General features: G+C 41.7%; 1 protein-coding gene across 1 annotated transcript; it reads left to right on the plus strand.

The window, feature by feature from the left end:
- Window positions 1–1119: 1119 nt before the first annotated feature.
- Csrp3 (cysteine and glycine rich protein 3) lies at window positions 1120–19756 on the plus strand. Its single transcript, XM_046438137.2, has 6 exons — window positions 1120–1209; window positions 10167–10306; window positions 14358–14526; window positions 16396–16528; window positions 17925–18018; window positions 19429–19756. The coding sequence occupies exons 2-6, from the start codon at window positions 10195–10197 to the stop codon at window positions 19503–19505; spliced, it is 585 nt and encodes a 194-aa protein (XP_046294093.1). The 5' UTR covers window positions 1120–1209; window positions 10167–10194; the 3' UTR covers window positions 19506–19756.
- Window positions 19757–20809: the final 1053 nt, after the last annotated feature.

The following is a 20809-nucleotide window of genomic DNA, read 5'->3' on the forward strand; positions in this document are numbered from 1 at the left end:
CTTACAAGGCAATTATCATTGCCTCATTTCTAAGACAGACACATGCTGTTCTATGAGAACACTGACCAAGGACGGCTCATGTGAAGAGTGCCATGGATGCTATCTTTGTGAAATCACAACCCTCCTGACAGTGAAATCTCCCATCCCTCAACCAATTGCTTTGTGGAGAGGTAACTGAAGAGCTAAGATGATTGAAGGGCTACATTTCAGAAACCTCCTGTTTGAGTCCAGCTATACCCAATCTTGACATCCAAGTCAACATGAGTAAAAAGTGATAAGGAACAAATGACCTGAGTTCCAATCTAGACCCTGCCATGCTCTGGGTTAGGTGCCTCAGTTTCCCCATCCATAACATAAAAAAAAAATTGTTCTTTAAGTCTCTGATCTTCTTGCCAGCTGTTAAATTCTATGATTCATGTGGATCCATGATGCTTGGCCAAAACCAAACTGTGCATTCCAGACAAAGAGAAATTCAACCTCCAAGGAAAATGTGGGTCTATCTCTAACTTGTCATAAATACAATGTTTTGATGATAAAAATGATGAACTGCTGGATCAAATTCTTAAACAGAAAAAGATGATGAACAAAGTAGCTCAAAACTTGAGAGAGAACTTTTCTTTGTAAGACAGACAGGCCTCTGATGATCAGCTGGCTTTCCCCACCATGCTTCCTTGAAGTGATTAGCTCAGTGTCGCTTCAGACCCCCATCACTCTTATTTTTAGCTCTGAGTTCTCCTCACGAGCACAGTGACCTGTATCTCAGAATTCCAGAGGATTCCCAGACATGGCTCATGAGTCATTGCAGGTACTTTGTGTCCATTTCCAGGACATTCAGTAGTGTGGGGCCTGGCGAAACGACTTTAGATATAAATTCTTAGCTCTTTCCATTCTAACCAATTGATCAGAAGATAAACATTCCACAAATTGATCTCTTGGTACCATAGGCAATTGACAATTGAAACAGACCCCAAGTGATATTGTTCTCCAAGAGCCTCCCAGCTGGCGTGAGGGGAACAAAACTCAGGGCTGTGGTCACAGGCTATTTTCAGCCTCTGATAGCAGTTGTGTTACTCATGTCTCATTCATCCTCTCCCCTCGGCCTCCCTCCTACTCTTCCCTCCACAGGCCAAGCTGGTGACAGCCTCTATATATTTAAAGAGGACGAGAGCCCCCCTCACTCAGTTGAACTGACAGAGACCACACGGGCAGGTAAGTGGAGTGAAGCCGGCATTTGATCTGGGGGTGGGCTGGCTGGGTGGCGGTTGGGACTCTGATTGTGTACAGGGACATTCAGATTGTATAGTTGTTAAAAATTCAAGAAGCAAGATTAATATTTGGTTCAAGCACTGAAGAGGTACCTCAGTGATAGAGCATTTGCCTAACATGCAGAAGGCCCTGGGTTCAATCCTCAGCACTAACACACATGCACTAAAACACAAAGGGTGTTTAAGACAAAGAAATGTTTAACACAAAGATATGAGTAAGGAATTATTTTTTCTAAAACCACTTTCATGGAGGAATTTTTCCTATTGTCTTAGTTGGGGTGGCAGGAAGCAGAAGAAAATAGATCTGCATTCTAGTCCCAAACCCACTACATAACTAGTGGATGAACTCTAAGGAAGTTCCCACTCATGGTCTTGGTCTCCTCTTCTTCAAAGATCCATAGAAATGTGGTGATATTTTTCTAAACTATGAAGTACTCTAGAGTTCCAAGGCAGTTTTAATAGATGCAGCATCACTGAAGACAGATCTTCATGCTCAAAGTACATTGAATTATGCTACTCAAAAGGTGGGAGTGAATGACTGAGATTTCAGGTTTGTTAGTTTAAAAATAGCTTTTATATCTCAAGGATGTTCAGCTTACTTTTAATCATTTAAAATTAATCAAAACTGATCCCAAAAAAGAAACTGCCAAGTTGAAAATCCATTAAAAGCTCTTATTTAATCAGATGATAATTCCCAGCTAGGGGCAAGGGGTGATTCCCAGTGTTTCCTCTAGGTTTTGTCAAGAATTTCTTTTTAATATGTGAGTGACAGGCATAGCTGTGATTGGGAAGTGGTTTTAACTAATGGCCTGAGTGGAAATGCTGCCAAAAGATCAAAGCTGCTGCTTCCAATTTCTGCTCCTTCCCTGAGCCAGGGTGGTGACTCCTCCAAGAAGGAGGAGTTGGTGACCAGCAAGAAAGCTTTGTCTAAATGCAACTGAAAGCTATTGAATGAGCAGGTTTTGACCACCTCCTGTTTCAAGGTTGGGACAGGTAGAGGCAGCACCAGTCACGGAAGGAAGGCAAGAACAGCAAGGAGGAAGGGAAATGGAGACAGCTGGTACCCTCAGCTTACTTTTGGGATTGGGTATATCCAATGTATGTGAAACTTCTTTATGACCCAGAAAATGTGGGAGATTTTTCTGATGTGGCTTTGGTTCCTTTCTGAACAACCTAGTCATCTGTGGTCAGTGGAAATAAGCCCGGGCTGTTAGGCAGGAGGTACAGCAACCCAGGGTTTGGTGAGTGTTCCCCAGGGCCTGGAAAGACAAATATTCTATAATCCCACGTACAAGCCATCCATCAGAGATGGGGAGGCAGGACACAGAGTGAGAGAAAGAGTCGGGAAGAAGGAGGGCTAGTGATTAGCAGCATTCAACAGGCAATTAACGAAAATCCTCTCAAAAGAGGTAGAAAACAAATTCAGAAATCCCAGAAACTTTGAGAAGGGAAGAGAACAAAGGCACCATCAAAGAGTCAGTTTGAATTCTAACTCTGAATATCATTTAGCTTCTCAGTTTCCATTGTCTGAACAGTAAAATTAAGGTAAGGCCACCTATCTTTCCAGAATTTGACAGAATTGAAAGAGATAAAGTATATACAGTACTTTGGAACATTTAATTAAATTACACAAATACCCAAGGCCTTTTAGAAATGGCCCAGGGCCACGCCTGATGGAGTGTGGAGGGTTTCCTGCTTTGTACAAGGGAGAAGATAAAAGTCCAGGGGTCAGAGTGGGTAAGACACTGATCAGGCATTGGAAGATGATTAATTTGTTTACAAGAGGAAGGACACAGGCCTAGGGATATAACACAGGAAACACAACTAGGCATGCAGCCTTCTAATTACAAGCATGCTGCTCAGATATCTGAGAATAGGATTTGGACTGTTAGGCTTCACAATCAGAGGGAGATGTGATGCCTGCAAATGTGAAAAAATGTGCATATGTTTTTCAGGGAAGGAAAGCAGAAAGGGAAACAGCAATATTCTGAAGGGTCAGGAAGGATGGAAGCTGTTTCTGAGCCTCCATGAGCAATGTCTTCCTGGGCAAGGGCTAATTGTACTTTGGCGCTTGGTTAATTGCACTAGGAAGTCTCAGAACAAGTATTAACTTATTTAACTATCATGCAAAGTCCTGAAAATGTCATCCTCTCAAGGAAGAAACTAAAGTTCAAAGCATAGTAATGGAACAGGGTCACATGTCCACAAAGCAACAGAGCCAGGATAAAATAGGATACAATGTTATCTTTAAAAATAAAGCATCAAGGTCAACTTAGAACAAAGAGGGAGTTTCTGACAGTAACAGTGGGTCATGACTTGGAGATAATTTCAGAAAAGGTGTAACATGACCATGTGTTGCCACCTTAGTCTGAGGGTGTGACTACCTTGCCTGCATTTTAATTGAGCGAGAGCCTATGTTTCCGGTTATTTCCATGCTGGGAAATAATGCAATTTATGCTTCTTAGGCTTTGTGAAAGGGCCAATGCTGGGAGAATTTGTATATGTATCTGGGTTCAGCAGCTTAGGAGGAAGCCGCTGACCTTGAGTGTCCTACTCCAGGGCAGATGAGTGTATTTTCCCTGGGCCACAGGGCCACTGTGTGGGACAGGCACACTGCTTCCCTTCAAACTGCAGATCACCAGCAAGGTGAGCTCAACCAGAGCTGCCAAAGAGGCAGGGGATGTCTGGGGCAGAGACTCAGGACCTTGTCTGATTTGTAGCCAATGATGTCAGGCAACCTGCTCTACCGTGAGGGGACTGCCTCACTTCTGGTCTGGCCACATGTGTGTGACACATTCCAGAGGCTGAGAAATAGTTGGTTCATGATCTGCACCAGAAGGGCCATGGAAAAAAAGCAGAGAGAGATTTGCTTGCTTTTTGAAAATAGGTTTGAAAGCTGGAGATCAAGTAATAATACCACCATCAACAGTAGAAATAATGAAAGTGACTAAAATGATCAAATAACTGTTGGGTATTAAGAATTTATATATAGCATCTTAGATATTATCTTATTCAACCTGAAAACAGTCTTCCCATACACGCTCTCTCATCCTGCCTTTACATGCTTGAGGACAGGGCTCAAGAATTTGAGTAAGTTGCTAAGGTCCACCATGATACTATGTCATCTTTGTTACCTGAACTAAGAGGGAGTGTTTGAGAGGGGACACTACTGGGCAGGATTTCTACAGGGAAAGGCTTCATTCACTGTTCAGATCCTTAAATCTGTCTCAGAGCTGTCAAGAACCTTTGAAAGGGCCTCACGGCATCATGGCCACTTGGATATCTATTACCTAAAGAGCTGAAAATCAATAGCTAGAAAGACCTCTCCAGTCCCAAAGGAGCCCTTTCCATGTTTGAATAGCACTGACTCTTAGAAAGTCCTTTATTGAGTCAAACTCTCTGCTACTTCTCCCATGAGTGCTGTGTCCCATAGGGAGAGGATAGATCTGTCAGGACTCAATTCAAATCAACTAGAAGTTTGGTTAATGGAGATGCCAACTCTTTTCCCTCTCCAGTTTGTTGGATACAGAACCAGCCTAACTGGGGTTTGAATTGCAGCTCAGTGTTCAGTTGCAAAATGGGGATAACAAAATTGGCTGTGTGGAGCTGTTTTAAGTACTAAAGATAATATATGTGAAGCAACTTATGAGTAGTAAACAAATAGTAGCTAATGTTAATGTGGGAATACAGCTTTGGAGTCAAGAGATCTGAGCTCCAATCTAGTCTTGAAATACATCCCAGTCATGTGATCTAATTTCCCTAAGACTCCATTTACTTTCTCTGAGAAGCCTATGTTTTAGCAGTACGTGGCAGCTTATGAGATGTGCTTAGTGTCTGGCCCAAGGGCTGTGATCCAGACCTGTCAGCTTCAGTAATGTGAGCATGTTAGTAATGATATGAGTATCTCCTAAATTCCAGATATGCATTCCTATGATCCAAGATCTTTATCTCAGCCAGTGTAAACAAACAAAACACACTGTGTAGAGTCAATAGGGTGACCAAGAGAGCCAATGCTGAGCTGAAAACATTGTGGCACTGTCATTTGAGATCTCTGCTCAAAATCTTGATCTAAGGTTCCCTCCAAAATTCTTCAACTGATCCTTAGAAGAAGAAACTGAATCACTAAGTGGCCATTTTATGTACCATTTCCACTTTTGACCTAAGATATTGCCTTTCAGTTCATAGTTGGAGAAGGGAAGGAAGAAGTTGGATTAGGAAGAATGTGCTCAAGATTGGTTATTCTTTCAAAAATTCAGATGGAGCTGAGTAAGTGGTGCATACCTATGATCCCAGAGACTGAGGCAAGAGGATCTGAAGCTCAAAACCAGCCTCAGCAACTTAGTGAGGCCCTAAGCAATTTAGCAAGACCCTGTCTCAAAATAAAAACTAAAAAGGGGTTGGGGAGTGGCTCAGGGGTTAAATACCCCTGAGTTTAAACCCTAGCATAAAATTTTTTTTTTCAGATCAATACATGACAATTTCACATTGTAGCAGAGCTCATTAGCTCTTAAATTTAATAATACAGTTTACAAAGTGGTTTAACAGAACTGAAGCAATTCTCCAAATAATAGTGATGGCAAGGACTATTGTCCTGTCTTTGAACTACTGTTACAGTTCAGAGAGGTTGAACGGTTTTCCCAGATTATACAGCTTTGAAACAGCAAGAAGGCACAGAACTCTGGCCTACGCCTGTCCCTCACCCCCACTACTGCACATTTCCAGGCACTCTCTTCCACCTCATTACCGGCTAAGAAGTCTACACAAGGCTGTCTCTCACTGAGCCCTGGGTATCCAAGACTGTACTCCAACCTGTCCCAAGCTGACACAGGGACCCTGCTTTGTCATCCTCATAAAAATCCAACTGCCTCATTTCAGTTCTGATCCATGGCTTGTCTGTGACCAAACAGCCATCTCAGGGTGGGCCCCAAGGGTAGTGCCAGGTGGTGTGATGGAGATTGTGACACAGGTGACAAATGGGGCTGAGTGACGGGCAAACCTATATTTGGTGTCCACCTTCAATGACCCTCACCAGTTCCAGGCAACACTGGTAAACAAATGGCCCATCTCTTGGCACCTTGCCAGGATACATTTACATTCCAAGCCTGGCTAGGAGAGTGTTGAGACACAGGAATTCCGAAGCAATGTGGAAGATGAAAAGGTTATGTTTGTGAGCCAGGACCTAAATGTACTTTCAAATCATTGGGACTTAATTAGCACATTGGTGCTGTTTGAATAACCTGAAATAAAGTGGGTAATGGTGCCTTGCTGTTTTGGCTTCTCAATACTGATTTTGATTTCATCCTTTTTCATGATCTTCACAACAATCCTGTGCAAGAGATAATATTATCCACATTTTCCACTCAAGTTCAAGGTCATAAGATCATGGTTAGAATCCACATCTTTGGATATAGGATTCTTTAAAACAGCCTCTGACTTTTGCTCTGTGAACACTGGGAGAAGAAATGTGACATTTTCTGTGTTTAGCCTGCATTGCTATGCTCCCATCTTTAGAAATGGAACCACTAATAGCATCTGTTAATAGAATACTCACAGATTTCTATTTTGGGTTTCCAGTTCTGATATGTGTATGTCAGATATTTATGATCACTTAAAAACAAGCTTGCAAAGACACATTAGCTTGTGAAGAAGGTATTATCTGTAATCTTACCCTCATTTTGAAAAGTATGCCTAGGCAATTACTGAAAAAATATATATCCCAAAAGGCAAATATGTCTCCCATTAACTTGTAGTACATACCAATGATATCTCTGAAGATATGGAATGAGAAATTTGACCCAGAATTGTTTTCACTGAAAATTTCTACATCCTTAATTTTATAAGTGTCACTGTCATGTTCCTGGATGACATATATTGACTTTATCCTCTATTTGATTCTGTTCTTTTTAGAACATGTATTATCTTTCTTGAGAGGAGGCATCTGGGAAAAATAAATTAGTTAAGAAAATACCTCCAAATGTTTACTTTTTTGTCACACCTTGGTTATAGGGGGCATGGGATTAGAAATGATGGTGGAATGTGACAGACATTATTATCCAAAGTACATGTATGAAGACACAAATTGGTGTGAATGCACTTTGCATACAACCAGAAAAATGAAAAGTTGTGCTCTATATGTGTAATAAGAATTGTAATGCATTCTGCTGTCATATATAAATAAAAAAATTAATTAAAAAATGAGGAGATGAGACAATCTTAAAAATCTATTCCAACTCTGAAAGTCTATGGTTAAAATGGAATCTAAAGTAAACTATTTAGGCTCTTTTAAGTATATCAAGATTTTTTTCTTTCCCTGAAATTTCCTTCCCCCTTTCTCTATCTGCTGAATTCCTATTCAACCTTCAAACCCCTAATTGAATGTAATCTCCTCTGTGATCTCACAAGACTCTTCTCTGGTCCAGAGTAAAATGGCTCCTGCCTCTGTTTGTCACTAGAACATGAGCTTCTCAATGCCAAAGGACACAAATTACTCTCTTGTTCCTCCTTCCCTCCCTCCTCCCTCCTTTCCTCCCTTCCTTCCTCTCTATACTGGGAATTAAAGCCAAGTTATTGCACATACAAGACAAGTGCTCTACCACTGAGATATACTCAGCCCTTTTTAAAGTCTTATTTTGAGACAGGGTCTCACTAAGTTGCCTAGGAAAGTCTTGAAAGTGTGATCCTCTGGCCTCAGTTTCCTGAGTAGCTGGGTTTACAGGCATGTGCTCCTATGCCTGGTAAAATACTCATTTTTACAAGTTCTTCACCTCCTTGATCTGCTACTCAAGACCTAGTACAATGCTTGACACATGATAGGCAGGTAGCAAATGTATGGAGGAGGGAGGGAGGGAGGGAAGGACTATAGGCTTGATTCCAAGCTTTTCCATTCAAAATCCATTACTCTTTCTCTTATACTAAACAAACTGCTCTAAAGAAATAGGAATACCATATTTCCTGTTTTTATTTTTTTAAGAATTTAACCTTTATTTTATTTATTTGTTTGTTGTCATTTACTTGTTTTTATGTGGTGCTAAGGATTGAACCTAGGGCCTCACCTGTTCTAGGCAAGAACTCTACCACTGAGCTACAACCCCAGCCCCCATTTCCTGTTTTTAACACTATTTTCTAAAATTTTACTAACTAAACAGAAGACCCTGCTTCTATCAGAGGAAGGATAGGATGTTCCCAGCTAACCTCAGTTATTCTGAGCAGGAAAAGCTCTTCAGAAAGGTATTTAGACAGGAACATTCCCTTCAGTCCTAGTGTCAGGCTCAGTAGTCTGTTTGCTATTTACTTTCTGTTTCTTAGCAAAAACTGTCTTTGTTGGGAGACTGTGAGATACAATCCCGAGCAGTTGACCCAGGAGGGCTTAGCATTAATCGCCAACTATTATAAGAAGGTGACTGGATTCCCAGAAGGGAAAGTGAAGGTCAGAGAAGCCACTTGGAATGACCTGATAGTGCTTAGTGACAATGACAAGATGACACCCCTGCCTTCTTAGAAACCAAAGGATCCCTGTAAAAATTCAGCCCTCTGGGTGACTGGCAGGATTTCAGAAATTTCATTAAATATTGACAGCTTATTTCAGTTCTGCTTTTGGAGAACTGAAAACTTGGAGTCATACTTAAAGATATGATATATGAAAATTATTTTTAAAAATCCTCTTCTTTGGTTAATGTCTCATAAACATAATCCTCTGGCGAGAAGACAAGGACAGCCTTGGCTGTGCCTATAAGCAGCTTCTTGCAACATAATGAGCTTCAAGGGTGCAGGGGGCAAGTCAGTATCGTTGTCAGGCTCCTGTCAAGTGCTATGAACTCTGTCACATCCCTTCTCGTGTATGGTGTCATTTGTTCCTTAAAACAATACTGGGAAGCAGCAGGGAAAAGCATGGCTATCTTTACTATGCAGGTAGGAGGAGGTAAAGAGAAGCTTTATAATTCTTCCATATACACAGAGCTAGTTAAGGGGACCTGAAAACATAAGGTAGATTCCAGACCACTGACATCATTTCCTTGTCTGGGAAATGATATTCTTAAAAAGGGGTGTGTGTATGTGTGTGTGTGTGTGTGTGTATGTGTGTGTGGAATAAATATAGTGTATATGTATATATGGAATAAATCTGAATAAAACATGTATTTTTATCAGCAAAATAAGCTAAGTAAGGCCTGGTTATCCAAAGGGTAGTTCACTATTAGCAGCATCAACTTTGCCTGTTACTAGACTCACCAAATTAGAATCTGCATTTTAGCAAGATTTGGGGTAATTAAAGGAACCCTGAGCTAAACTCAGTGTGATTGTGCACGCCTATAATCCTAGTCCCTTGGGAAACTGAAGCAGGAGGATTGGCAGTTAAGTCCAGCCTGGACAAGTTAGTGAGAGACTGTCTCAAAATTTTTTAAAAATAATTTAAAAAAGGACTGGGGATATAGCTCAGTGGTAGAGTGTTCCTGGGTTTAATCCCCAGTACGGGGAGCATGACAGGGGAAGACCTGAGCTAGACAAGAAAATAATACTATTTTCATAGGTAACTCTCTTTCCTGATGGAATAACTTTAAAAAAAAACATTTTGTATGGAAAATAGTATTTATATTGGTACATATTTTATATAATCAAAATTAGCATCCATCCCTTCTAGGAACACTGTGAGACAAATAGGGAAAGATGCTATTGAAATTTAAAAGAAGAGGAAACTGAGTCCTAAAGTGATAAAATGACCACTCAAAGCCTCCTGGGTATCTGAGCTTATTCAAAAACTCGCACATTATTAGCTATTTGCTTAATGAATGAATGAACCACCAAACAAATGGACTGGATCCTGGTTCTCAGATTGCTGCATTACTTGAGATTGATTCACTTTTGGGGCCTCCTAAATTAATAGTATTTGCTTTATAACCTCTTTAGACTTGACCTTGATCAGAGAGTCTTCAAGATGCCAAACTGGGGTGGAGGAGCAAAATGCGGAGCCTGTGAAAAGACTGTCTACCATGCGGAAGAAATCCAGTGCAATGGAAGGAGTTTCCATAAGACCTGTTTCCACTGCAGTGAGTTGGGTGGATACCTTGGGAGGGCCTTCCACATCCAGAGGGCATTTCAAAGTTCTCCCTAAACCACTGGTACTGTAGGTTGATGTCAGTATGTAGGAGCCTGGCCCAGGAACATGTGAGGAATATAACCCATGGGTCCCACCTAGAAGGAACAGTGCTCTCCTGAGTACCCAGCACCCTCTTCCAACCACGCTCCCAACTCAGAGGTCGTTTTCCTGCAGCTCACAGTCAGGACAAGCTGGCCTGCCTCTGCTCTCTGTGGCAAAACCCTTGACCCAGTGGTGACATTTACAAAATGTGACTTGGCAGAGATAGGAAGCCAGCACTTATCTAAAGCCAGGGTGGATTTGGCTTTCTGTTTTGTTACCCCTGCTCCCCCCCCCCCAACCCCCCCCCCCCACCACTCCTCTCCTCCCACACCCCCACCACCTCCAGCCAGCTGTTACTGAAGCCAACTGTGACTAGTTTTTCCTAAGAGAGAACCTATGTAAGGTAGGAGGCAACACATGCTATTTCTGTAAATTCAGGGCCTGGGAACCAGTGACTTCATGAAGGGAATCCAGCATAGATGCACAAATGTCAAAACCAGAGGTAGCTTCAAGCCCCTGAGGTCCACGGCCAGACTCTTGTGACTTTGGACAAGTCATTTCCCATCTGTAACACACATTTGGTCACACACATTTGCCATAGAGCCAGTGCTCTCTGACACCATTGCATTCTACAGTTTCCTAGTAGCTAGTCCTGTTCTGGGAGAAAATAACCAAGGCTTTGAAATGGCCACTTATCTTCTCTGCTTTCCTTCTATAGGTCTGGCTTAAGAGGTGGCTTTGCTGCATATTTGGCAGACTCCCTCCCTACATCATCCCCCATCCCCATCTCACCCCCATACCTCAGCCCAGTGGCTGCAAAGTGTCCATACAGTTTGAAACAGAACTTCAAGGGCTGGGCAGCATGTATTAGGGCAGGGAGATACTCTAATCTCAAATTGCTAGAAATAGTAACATTTTATCAGATATAGGAGTTTCATGATCACTTAGCTCCCACAGCAAATATAATTACCATGGAAGCAAAAGGGGAAGCACTTCTCTGAGTGTTTGGGTTGGAGGAATTACTGATTGATACTTTGGGTTTTAATGATGGTTAATTATTTTTAATTCATCTTACACATTCCTCAGATTCATCATTATTATTCATTATTATTATTACAATTATCCAGGATCCATTGATTATCAAGAGAGTTCATTCCATAACCCTCTGCTTAAAAATGGCTATTGTTATTAAAAAGAGTGGAAATGAGAAATTTTAGAAAGAACACTGAATTGGAATAAGAAAGGAATGTGTGTGTGTGTTTATGTATATACATATAGATAGATAGATAGATATAGATATAGATATTTAAGAAATACATATATATGTTTGAGCCTGGGTTTCATTATGTATTACTTGGGCAAGTCATTTCACCATTGTGAGCCTGCATTTCCCCCGTCTATAGGAGGTTGTTCATCTCTACTGCATAGTTTATTATGAACAGGAAACTGGGTTCTTGAGCTGGAAATACAAGTTTTCCAACCTTTCATTATGTCTGGGTGAGAACAGGAAATAATTGGGAAGCTATCTGTGGTAGGGGTATCTTATCTTAACCAGGTAGCAGGAAGGCACCCTGTTCAATAGAGCCATGGAAGGATGGACTTGAGCATTTGCTGTACATCCCTTTTTAACCCTTTGTTGCTTCTTTGGAATAGGTGGGAATGGGGGTCTGAGAAGTGTAAGTTTCAGTAGTGGTGAACAGAAGGGCTCCAGAGAGGGGCATACTTTTCTATCTTCATAAGACTTACCTGTCCACAGGCAAACCTCCAGTTGCTGAAAATAGAATTGAAAGGGGCAGAGTCTACTTTATTTGCACCTTGGCCAGCGTTCTCCTAACTTCTAGATAAATCTTCATAATTAGTTTCCAGACTAATCTTCTATACCAGTGCTGTCCAAAAGAGATATAATGTAACTAATATATAAATGTTCTAGTAACCATTATTTTGAAAGTATACAAAAAAGGTAAAATTAATTTTGAAACATTTCATTTCACCTAATATATTGAAAATACTATAATTCATATGAGCTATTAATGGGGTGTTTTACATTCTTTCTGTATTTGTACTAAGTGTTTGAAATCAGGTATGCATCTTTTGCTTACAGCATACCATGTGGCTATGGTACTGGACAGTACAGCTCTACTCTATCTGTGTACAAAAGCTAGTTGGATACTAAGAAGCCACTACAGAAGTGGCCAGGTCACATAGGGTATAGCCTGGGAAAAAGCACAGCACTAGGAATCAAAGAATTTGAGGTCAGCTACGGTTCTGCAATTTACTCTTGTATAGTTGTAGATAAGTGGCTGATCTTCACTGACACATGCATTCATTCATTCATTCATTCAAAATACATACACAGGATTAACTCTGGCCCAGGCCCTCAGCCATGTTCTGGAGATATTAAGGTAAAACAGCTTTGCCCTCCAAGACCTCAGTAGCTAGAATATCAGCAAACATGTGAGCAGTTTTTGCCATGGAGGGTGGTAACTGACAGCAAGAAAGGCAGAGACAGGTCTTCTATGCCCCAATATACAGCATTTTCTCCCCCCAAAATTATTCTTTATAAAAAGATTTGCCTTATATTCAAAGCCTTATATATTTAAAACCTTTTTATTTTAACTGAGAACATTTAACCTACACAATATTGACAGACTAGTTGGATGGACTCCCTCCCATCAACTGCCTGTCTTCCTAGACCTTCAATCAACTCCCGGCCAATCCTACCTCACTTCTTTTATGTCTGCATTCAATTACTTTATCTTTTTTAAACAACAAAATGGCATTTGAGGAAGGATGTTAGCCTGAAACAACCTCATTCCTACTGGATTGATTACAGATATTACTCAATGGAAAAAGGTTAAAAAAAAACAAATTTAATGCACATTTTATCGTTACTGGGGATATGATCTTCTTATTATAAGCACTTTAAGGATCATTGTTGCAGAGCAATACAGAAAATTGTTAAGCTGAGAAATCCTTCATTTATTTTAAAATTGCCAGAATGTTATGCTAATAGGCCTTTGTAAGATACAATTTCCAGGTGACAGCTCCTAGTTAGGTACAAAATAGGACTGCCTTGCAAAGGAAGCAGACAGAAGTGAAGGGGAGCTGCTTAGGGACACTAGGGCAGCTGCCCCCAAAGTGATTTTCTGGCTGTAAGTAGGATGCAGAGAAAGAACTGGATGCAATTGTTTCCTGAATTTGTGTGAGACGAGAAAAAAAGTAACATTTCCAAATCAATGTATTATTGATGTACAATGCAAATTAAATAAGATATTTGACATTTTAATTTAAATCTTTAGAAGTTTTTGCCTTCAGATTTGTTTAAAAAAAGATCTATAAATCTTCTCCTTGGAAAAAAGGGGACTGGTGGCCTTGTAATTTGGGGATACTTCATAGGAGGTAATATATAGTGACCAGTAGACTTGAGCCAATGTAAAACTAAGGAGTCTGTGGACCAGGTCTGTTCTTTCTGCCCCTCCCTGGCTTCTAGAATTGGACCTAAATTGATCTCAATGTTGACTATCTCCTTGAATCTCACAGTGCCTTTCATAGGCCAGGGTAAGTACAGAAACTGCTCAGTCCTGATTCCTACATGATTAGGGAAAAATAAGTTCTTCTTCTGCCCCAAACTTCTCCCACCCCCACAAGCTCACTCACTTCTTGGTATCATCTAACATGATTTCTTGTCCTGGGATATTTTCGTAGCCGGTTTAAGACCACACACCCATCTCCACTGCTGGCCTCTGCCTATTTCTACCTAGTAGATTAAACACATGTCACTTCCCTTTTCTGTGTACCAATAATTTCCTCATCTGTGAAACTGGGACCCTCTTGAAGTCTACAGTTTAGGACAGATGCTCTGTTCAGGAATCAAAGTTGTGTTCTTGGACTGTGGGTACAGGAAAGGGGAGAAGGATCTCAACTCTAGATCCTTCTCTGATCCTCCCTTTCTTTGGCAGTGGCCTGCAGGAAGGCTCTGGACAGCACCACAGTAGCAGCTCATGAGTCGGAGATCTATTGTAAGGTCTGCTATGGGCGCAGGTATGGCCCCAAAGGAATCGGTTATGGACAAGGCGCCGGCTGTCTCAGCACTGACACGGGAGAGCACCTCGGCCTGCAGTTCCAACAGTGAGTTACTGCCCAGTTTCCTCCCGCCCCTTAGAGTCTCCAATTACCAGGACAGTTCATTCCGTTCCCATGGCAACGTTTTCTGGAAGTGGGAGAATGGACTCTATTGTTGACTTGCCAACAATAGGAATACTCAGTCTGACCAAGTTCTAACAATGTGTCATCTCTCCAAAGACTTTCTTTAAATTATCTGCCTTTCTAAAGGGCAATTAGTTTTACACCATGGCTCTTGGTTTGCATGTCAAGAGAAAAACCAGAATGTACAGATGTTCGATTGTTTGACCTTTGCAAAACTGCATGGAGTCTCTTTTCTTCCCCTTTGAGAGTTTCTGTGTAAATCACATAAATATGGCAGGGAAGCCAATGGCCATTCTCTGTGTGCTTGTCACTAAAAAGATTTCTTTCCTTTGGGTGTAAGATGACTAATGTCAACCGTAGGAGGAGGGGTCAACAGAGATGGGATGAGCCTTTCATAAATAAATAACCTATTAAGACTGTTTGTGGGTCTGCCTGGCTGCCGATTGTCCATATACTGCCTGATTTTCCCCCAAGTCAGTCTAAGAAAGTAGTATATCACAAAGGCCACCTCCATCTACGGGTCTGCTCCTCTGGGTCCACATCCTTAATGATCACACTAATCCCCTGGCCCAGAACTGTTGCTCTCCAGTCAGCTGGTGTCCCTGCTCAGTTCTGCGGTGGTAGCGTGGGGGGGTGGGTGGTCCCAAAAGACCCAGCCCAAAGAGGAAATGTTCTCTGGAAGGCTCCCCCAGAGAGCAGGTAAGCCATCTGAGGAGTTGTTGGTCCCTTTAGAAGAAAGTAACCACCCATAGACCCAGGAAAAGTGTGGGAATGTGTGATTACTCATTCTAACGTTATTACTATCCCAGCTAGAGACTGTTCTTAAAGAAGATGAAACTAAGGGCATTCTCTGCCATGGGTTATCTACAGCTCACTTTTTGGCATTAGGGTTTTCTTGCAATGCTGCCCAAAGAATGACAAGAATCTAAAGACCAGGGGTCATCCCAGCCCCACCAGTTGGGCAGTTTCTCTCTGATCCTTGCTCTCCTGCAGATAGCTTTGTCTTTTTAGAGGGCTTTGGTGAGGCTCAAGTGACATAATATACAAGGGAACACTAAAATACTAAAACAATAATAACAACAATTACTACAACAACAACAAAAACGGAAGCAAAACACAAGGGGCTATTATTGTGCCTCTAATTTGGACATTGTCCTCATGGGGACAGGTACCCCTTGGATGCAGGCCTACAGCTTGAATGGTAATAAGGAATGCCTCATCAGTCCATGGAATGTGTTTGTATGAATCAGCACCAACAGTCAAGACCCCATTTGACTTTCTCTTTCTCTTTTTCTTTTGCGGTGCTGAGGATTGACCCAAGGCTTTGTGCATACCAGGCAAGCACTCTGCCACTGAGCTAACACCTGAGTTCTTGACCTAGAATTGTCACAACTCAGGTAGAGAGCAGACTGGTGGATTTCTGGAATGTACAGAAAAACTTAAACAAGCACAGTTAATAATCTGTTACACATAATCACAGTAATAATAACAACAATGATAATAGCATACACAAACATACACGGAACACTTGCTAAGTGCTTTACAACAGAAAGGATGGATTTAAACCCATTATAGCTAACATTTATTAGTCCATACACTCCAGGCAGGTACTGTTATCAGTCCTTTTACATGTTACCCCATTTAACTCTCTTAACAACTCTATGAGTAAGGTGCCACTTTCCAGATGAGGAGACAGAGGCTCAGAGAAGTGAGGCAATTCACTCAAGATCACATGGCACATGCTGTGTGCCAAAGGATGTTTACATTTCATTAACTTGCTATTTCTACTAGATCCCCAAAGCCAGCACGCTCAGCTACTACCAGCAATCCTTCCAAGTTCACTGCAAAGTTTGGGGAGTCCGAGAAGTGCCCTCGCTGTGGAAAGTCAGTCTATGCTGCTGAGAAGGTCATGGGAGGTGGCAAGGTAAGGCCTTCTGTGTGAGGCACATGGGATTTGTTCATCTCCATCAGATCAGTTGGGGGGAATGAGAGACAGAGTTGGAACTTTGGGAAGGTGGGGGCCAGACTCTTCATTTCTTAGATCCCACAACCTCTTTAGATGATACACATCCTTGCCCACTGTAGGGGGGCTGTGACTGTCACCTGACAGTTGCCTTGGAAAGCTAGAACTGGTGTGGTTTGCTATGACACGAATTACTCTACTAAGGGGAAGGCACCCAGTTAAAAGATCTGGGGAATACAAAGGCACACAAGCCCCTGCCTATCAGTGTTCACAATCCTTCCAGAAAGTTGTGAGCCCTGAGAACCTGTAACCACCATGTAACTCAACCTGCTGCTGCCATCACACAACCACTGCCTCACATCGGTGAAAAGCATCCTCACTTACAAATGTCCTGGCTCTCAGGAAAGTCATTGAATATACAAGACAGTAATGCACACTGCTCTATAAGCTCTAGTTTCAGGCCCAAAGCCAAGTTATTCACCAAAGGAGGTGGACCTAAGAAAAAAATCCTGTTAATACTAAATGCAGAGAAGAAGGGATATGGAGAGAATCTGGCTTCAAACATAGGGGCTGTCTCCACACAAAGACTAGCCCTTTATAGACATATGAGGACCAATGGGTGATACATGGTAGACAAGCAATGTACAGACTGCTGCTCTCTGCCATCAGAATTATAGAGTTAAAAAAAATGCTGAGGGCTCGGGATGTGGCTCAAGTAGTAGCGCACTCACCTGGCATGCGTGAGGCACTGGGTTCGATATTTAACACCACATAAAAGAAAATAAAGATATTGTGTCCACCTAAAACTAAAAAAAAAAAAAAGGCTGAATGAGGGCTGGAGTTGTGGCTCAGTGGTAGAGCACTTGCCTAACAGGTGTGAGACACTGGGTTCGATCTTCAGCACCACATATAAATAAACAAATAAAATATTCTGTCCATCTGCAACAAAACAAACAAACAAACAAAAGGAAAAGGACTGAATGGCCTGGATAATTGCCAATTTCTTCACCCATTTTCTTCTCTAATTTTATATTAAATATAAACATTACCCACTGCCCCAAGCCCGAGTCCTTTCTTGTCCAGTTTGTTCCCTGGATTTTTTTTTTTTTACCCTAGAGCAACACTCTATTCTTAAGGAATACATGCAAATCCTCATGATAAATCCATTTACAGGATTCTGAGAACTGCTAGCTATGGCCATTGCATCTCATTTTTTTCAAACCTCTGGAAAGATTATTCTGGGGCTTCATTCAGGAAGGGAAAGGTTATTCCTTTGTATGCTGCTGGCCAGGGGACTCAAAATGGAATAAACTGCATTGCTCACTTTCCTCATATGCAACTCTTCTGTGCCCCTCAGCCTTGGCACAAGACCTGTTTCCGCTGTGCCATCTGTGGGAAGAGTCTAGAGTCTACAAATGTCACTGACAAAGACGGGGAACTTTATTGCAAAGGTGAGTGGTCCTGGAGACTTACTTTAGACTTGTCTTCCTAAGGGACCTTGGGAGGGAACTGTGCTCATGAGTGGAGGCCTGCCTGTGTCTGTCAGGAGCAGAGAAGCTCAGGCCTGTCAGGTTTTGGGCTTTCAGAATGGAGAGTAAAATGTATTCATCTCTGGTCCTCTCCATTGAAGCACAGGCTTGTAGATGCTCAGTGATTCAGGACAGCTGGTACCTGTGAGGAGAGAGAAAGAGGAGGAAACTGTGTCCTGTGTCTGGTCTTGGAAGAGGTCTCAGGCCTAGACAGTTTCAGTCTCTTCTAAAAACACTGTCTACCTGAGTGGCACACAGGGGTGACTGGGAAGAAGAAACTCAGTCTGGTCTCATTTGAATTTATCAAGACATCTCTCTCTCCTTCCTATAAGCCTCCCTCCTTCCTTTCTTCCATCATTACCTTCTGTCCTTTCTCTTCCTCTCTCCCACCTCCCTTCTGACATTTCTGATGCTGCATGTCACTTAGTGATTACAGGGATAGAACTGGCTTTCCTCCTGGTCCTTGCAGCTCTGCCTTTAGCTTCCTCCACAACCTTTGGTCTTCTGTAGGGGATAGAGAAGCTCAGCCCTTCCTGACACTATGAGGAGATGCCCTAGGGCCAGGACAATGTGTTTTCAACCTCAGAGCCTCTCCAAGGTCTCTTGGGTTGCTCAGTGGTACATCATCACTTAACAATGTCTTAATAATCTCCACGTTTTGGGAGTGGGAGGAGTGATGGGTAGGGGGTCAAGGGGGCATTGTTAACCAAGACCTTAGGTTACCCAAGCTTTTCCCACAATGAGACAGGTTGGGAACTATAGGCAGTTGCTTTCTCTGGGTTGTAGGAGACAGAGGGTCTTTAACATTTATAGGCCATAGCCCCCTAAATCTTAGCCCCCTAAAATCTTCATAGTGTAGTAGCCTATATAGAGAAAAGCAATCAGTTTAGGGTAAAGGGAAAGTCTTCTTGAAAGACATGTTTCTCTGGGCCTGAAGGGTGAATGTGGGTTTGGGAAGGGGCATTCCAGGAACAGGGAGTATTGAGACCTAAGCCTGGACATCATGGTATAACCCAGGGATTGCAAGTAGTGCTATGCACCTGGAGTTTAGGGAAGGAGGCAGAGGCAGGGAAATGGCAGGGCTCAAGGCTGGGCAGGCAATCAGAGACAGATTATGCCAATTCCAATAAGAATATATCCATGAATACAATGTGCAAAAAGGTCTAAGCAAGATTTTTTATTAGCAGATAGAAGTGTAGTATATTTACAAGTTAACTCATGCACAAATTTATCAAAAGGTTGTCTCAAGTAAAAACACTGTCCAGACAGCAGGACCTGGAATAATGTTGGTAACTAATGCACTCTCTTCCCTCATCCCTTTCTCATTCACAGTTTGCTATGCCAAAAATTTTGGCCCCACAGGCATTGGATTTGGAGGCCTTACACAACAAGTGGAAAAGAAAGAATGAAAAGATGCACCTTCTCAGATCTTTCATCAGCAGAAAGCATTGCCAAGCAATCCTGCAGGGTTGGAAAGCTTTTCCTGGACAGCCTCATTTGAAGCTGGACAGTGTGTCTCTTCTGAAATAAACATAGGCTTTACCCAAAGTGAGAAAGGACCTCTGGAAAAAAATTATGTAAAATTTAATTTGCAATAAATGCTTTATTATTTACGATTCTTGGGATGGGAAAAAAACAATAAATAAACATTTTAGTGGTACCTTGTATGTCTTTGGATTTATTTATTTATTTATTTATTTATTTGAATAGAGGGGAATTTTCAAAAAGACAGAGCTAAAAGCTAGTTCAAAAACCTAGCTGCAGAAAATGAATCTGGATTTCAACTGGGAAAAGACTGAGAAAGAAGAAACAAAGGGCCAAGGAAGACAGTCTTCCAGAATCTGTCAGCTGAGTGTTTTCTAGTTACTGCTAGTGAGGAAGAAATAGGTGGTTGGGGAGGAACATAGAGAACAGGATAACATTCTAAAAGGAAAATCAAAACTAATGAAATTGCTGAAGAGTTGATCCTTTTGTCCTATCCTGGGCTTTGCAATATTACACACTTGTGAAAACTAAAAAGTGACAAAAAAGCATGGCATTTGCTTCTGTATTATAAACAACATGAAGATGATTTTCTTTTATTCTAGGACAATTCCCTGGGGTTTAGCAATTTTCTTAAAACTTCTTCATCAAATTGCCAGCCTCATAAATGAAGCACAGCCAATTAGAGATGTCTGTCTCTGCCTCTTCAGCGAATTTCAGCAGCTCCAGCATTTGTATCTCTTGGGCCCCTTCTTTTAACAGTCACACTATTTCTCCTGCTTCCATGTAATTCTGAATTATTTGGAGTAAATAAAAATTCATTTATGGGCTGGGGGTGTAGTTCAGTGGTAAAGCACTTGCCTAGCATGCACAAGACCATGAGTTGGATCCCTAGAACCACAAAGAAAAGAAAAAAAATCTAGGCTAAACCATGGGTTTTTCTATGCTCCAAATCCCAAGAAAGCCTGTTTTCAAAATAAGCATTTATTCAGTTTTGCTTATGTGGTATCTTGGACAATGCCCTGTGTGGATTTTAAAAGCCATATACTACCTTGGTTCTATGCTAGGGATTTCCAGCTTGCTGAGGGGGTAAGACACATGTGAAACTAAAACTTTCAGTTGTCCTTAACTTTGCCCTCCCCCTGGCTTCACTCCCCAAGCCTCCTTGATTCTGACTCCAAATTACCTCTAGAATGCGTCCTCTCAATTTCCACTCTTTGGTATGTATATT

This window comes from Marmota monax, unplaced genomic scaffold (assembly GCF_021218885.2).
Source record: "Marmota monax isolate L192 unplaced genomic scaffold, Marmota_monax_Labrador192_F-V1.1 WCK01_AAM20220418_F8-fsc00061, whole genome shotgun sequence".
NCBI lineage: Eukaryota > Metazoa > Chordata > Mammalia > Rodentia > Sciuridae > Marmota > Marmota monax.

Bases quoted from the DNA above. Each gene is read 5' to 3' on its own strand.
- Csrp3 (XM_046438137.2), top strand. From the start codon at position 10,195: ATGCCAAACTGGGGTGGAGGAGCAAAATGCGGAGCCTGTGAAAAGACT. The intron at 10,307-14,357 runs GTGAGTTGGGTG...TTTCTTTGGCAG, and splicing joins TAAGACCTGTTTCCACTGCA to TGGCCTGCAGGAAGGCTCTG. The intron at 16,529-17,924 runs GTAAGGCCTTCT...TGTGCCCCTCAG, and splicing joins AGGTCATGGGAGGTGGCAAG to CCTTGGCACAAGACCTGTTT.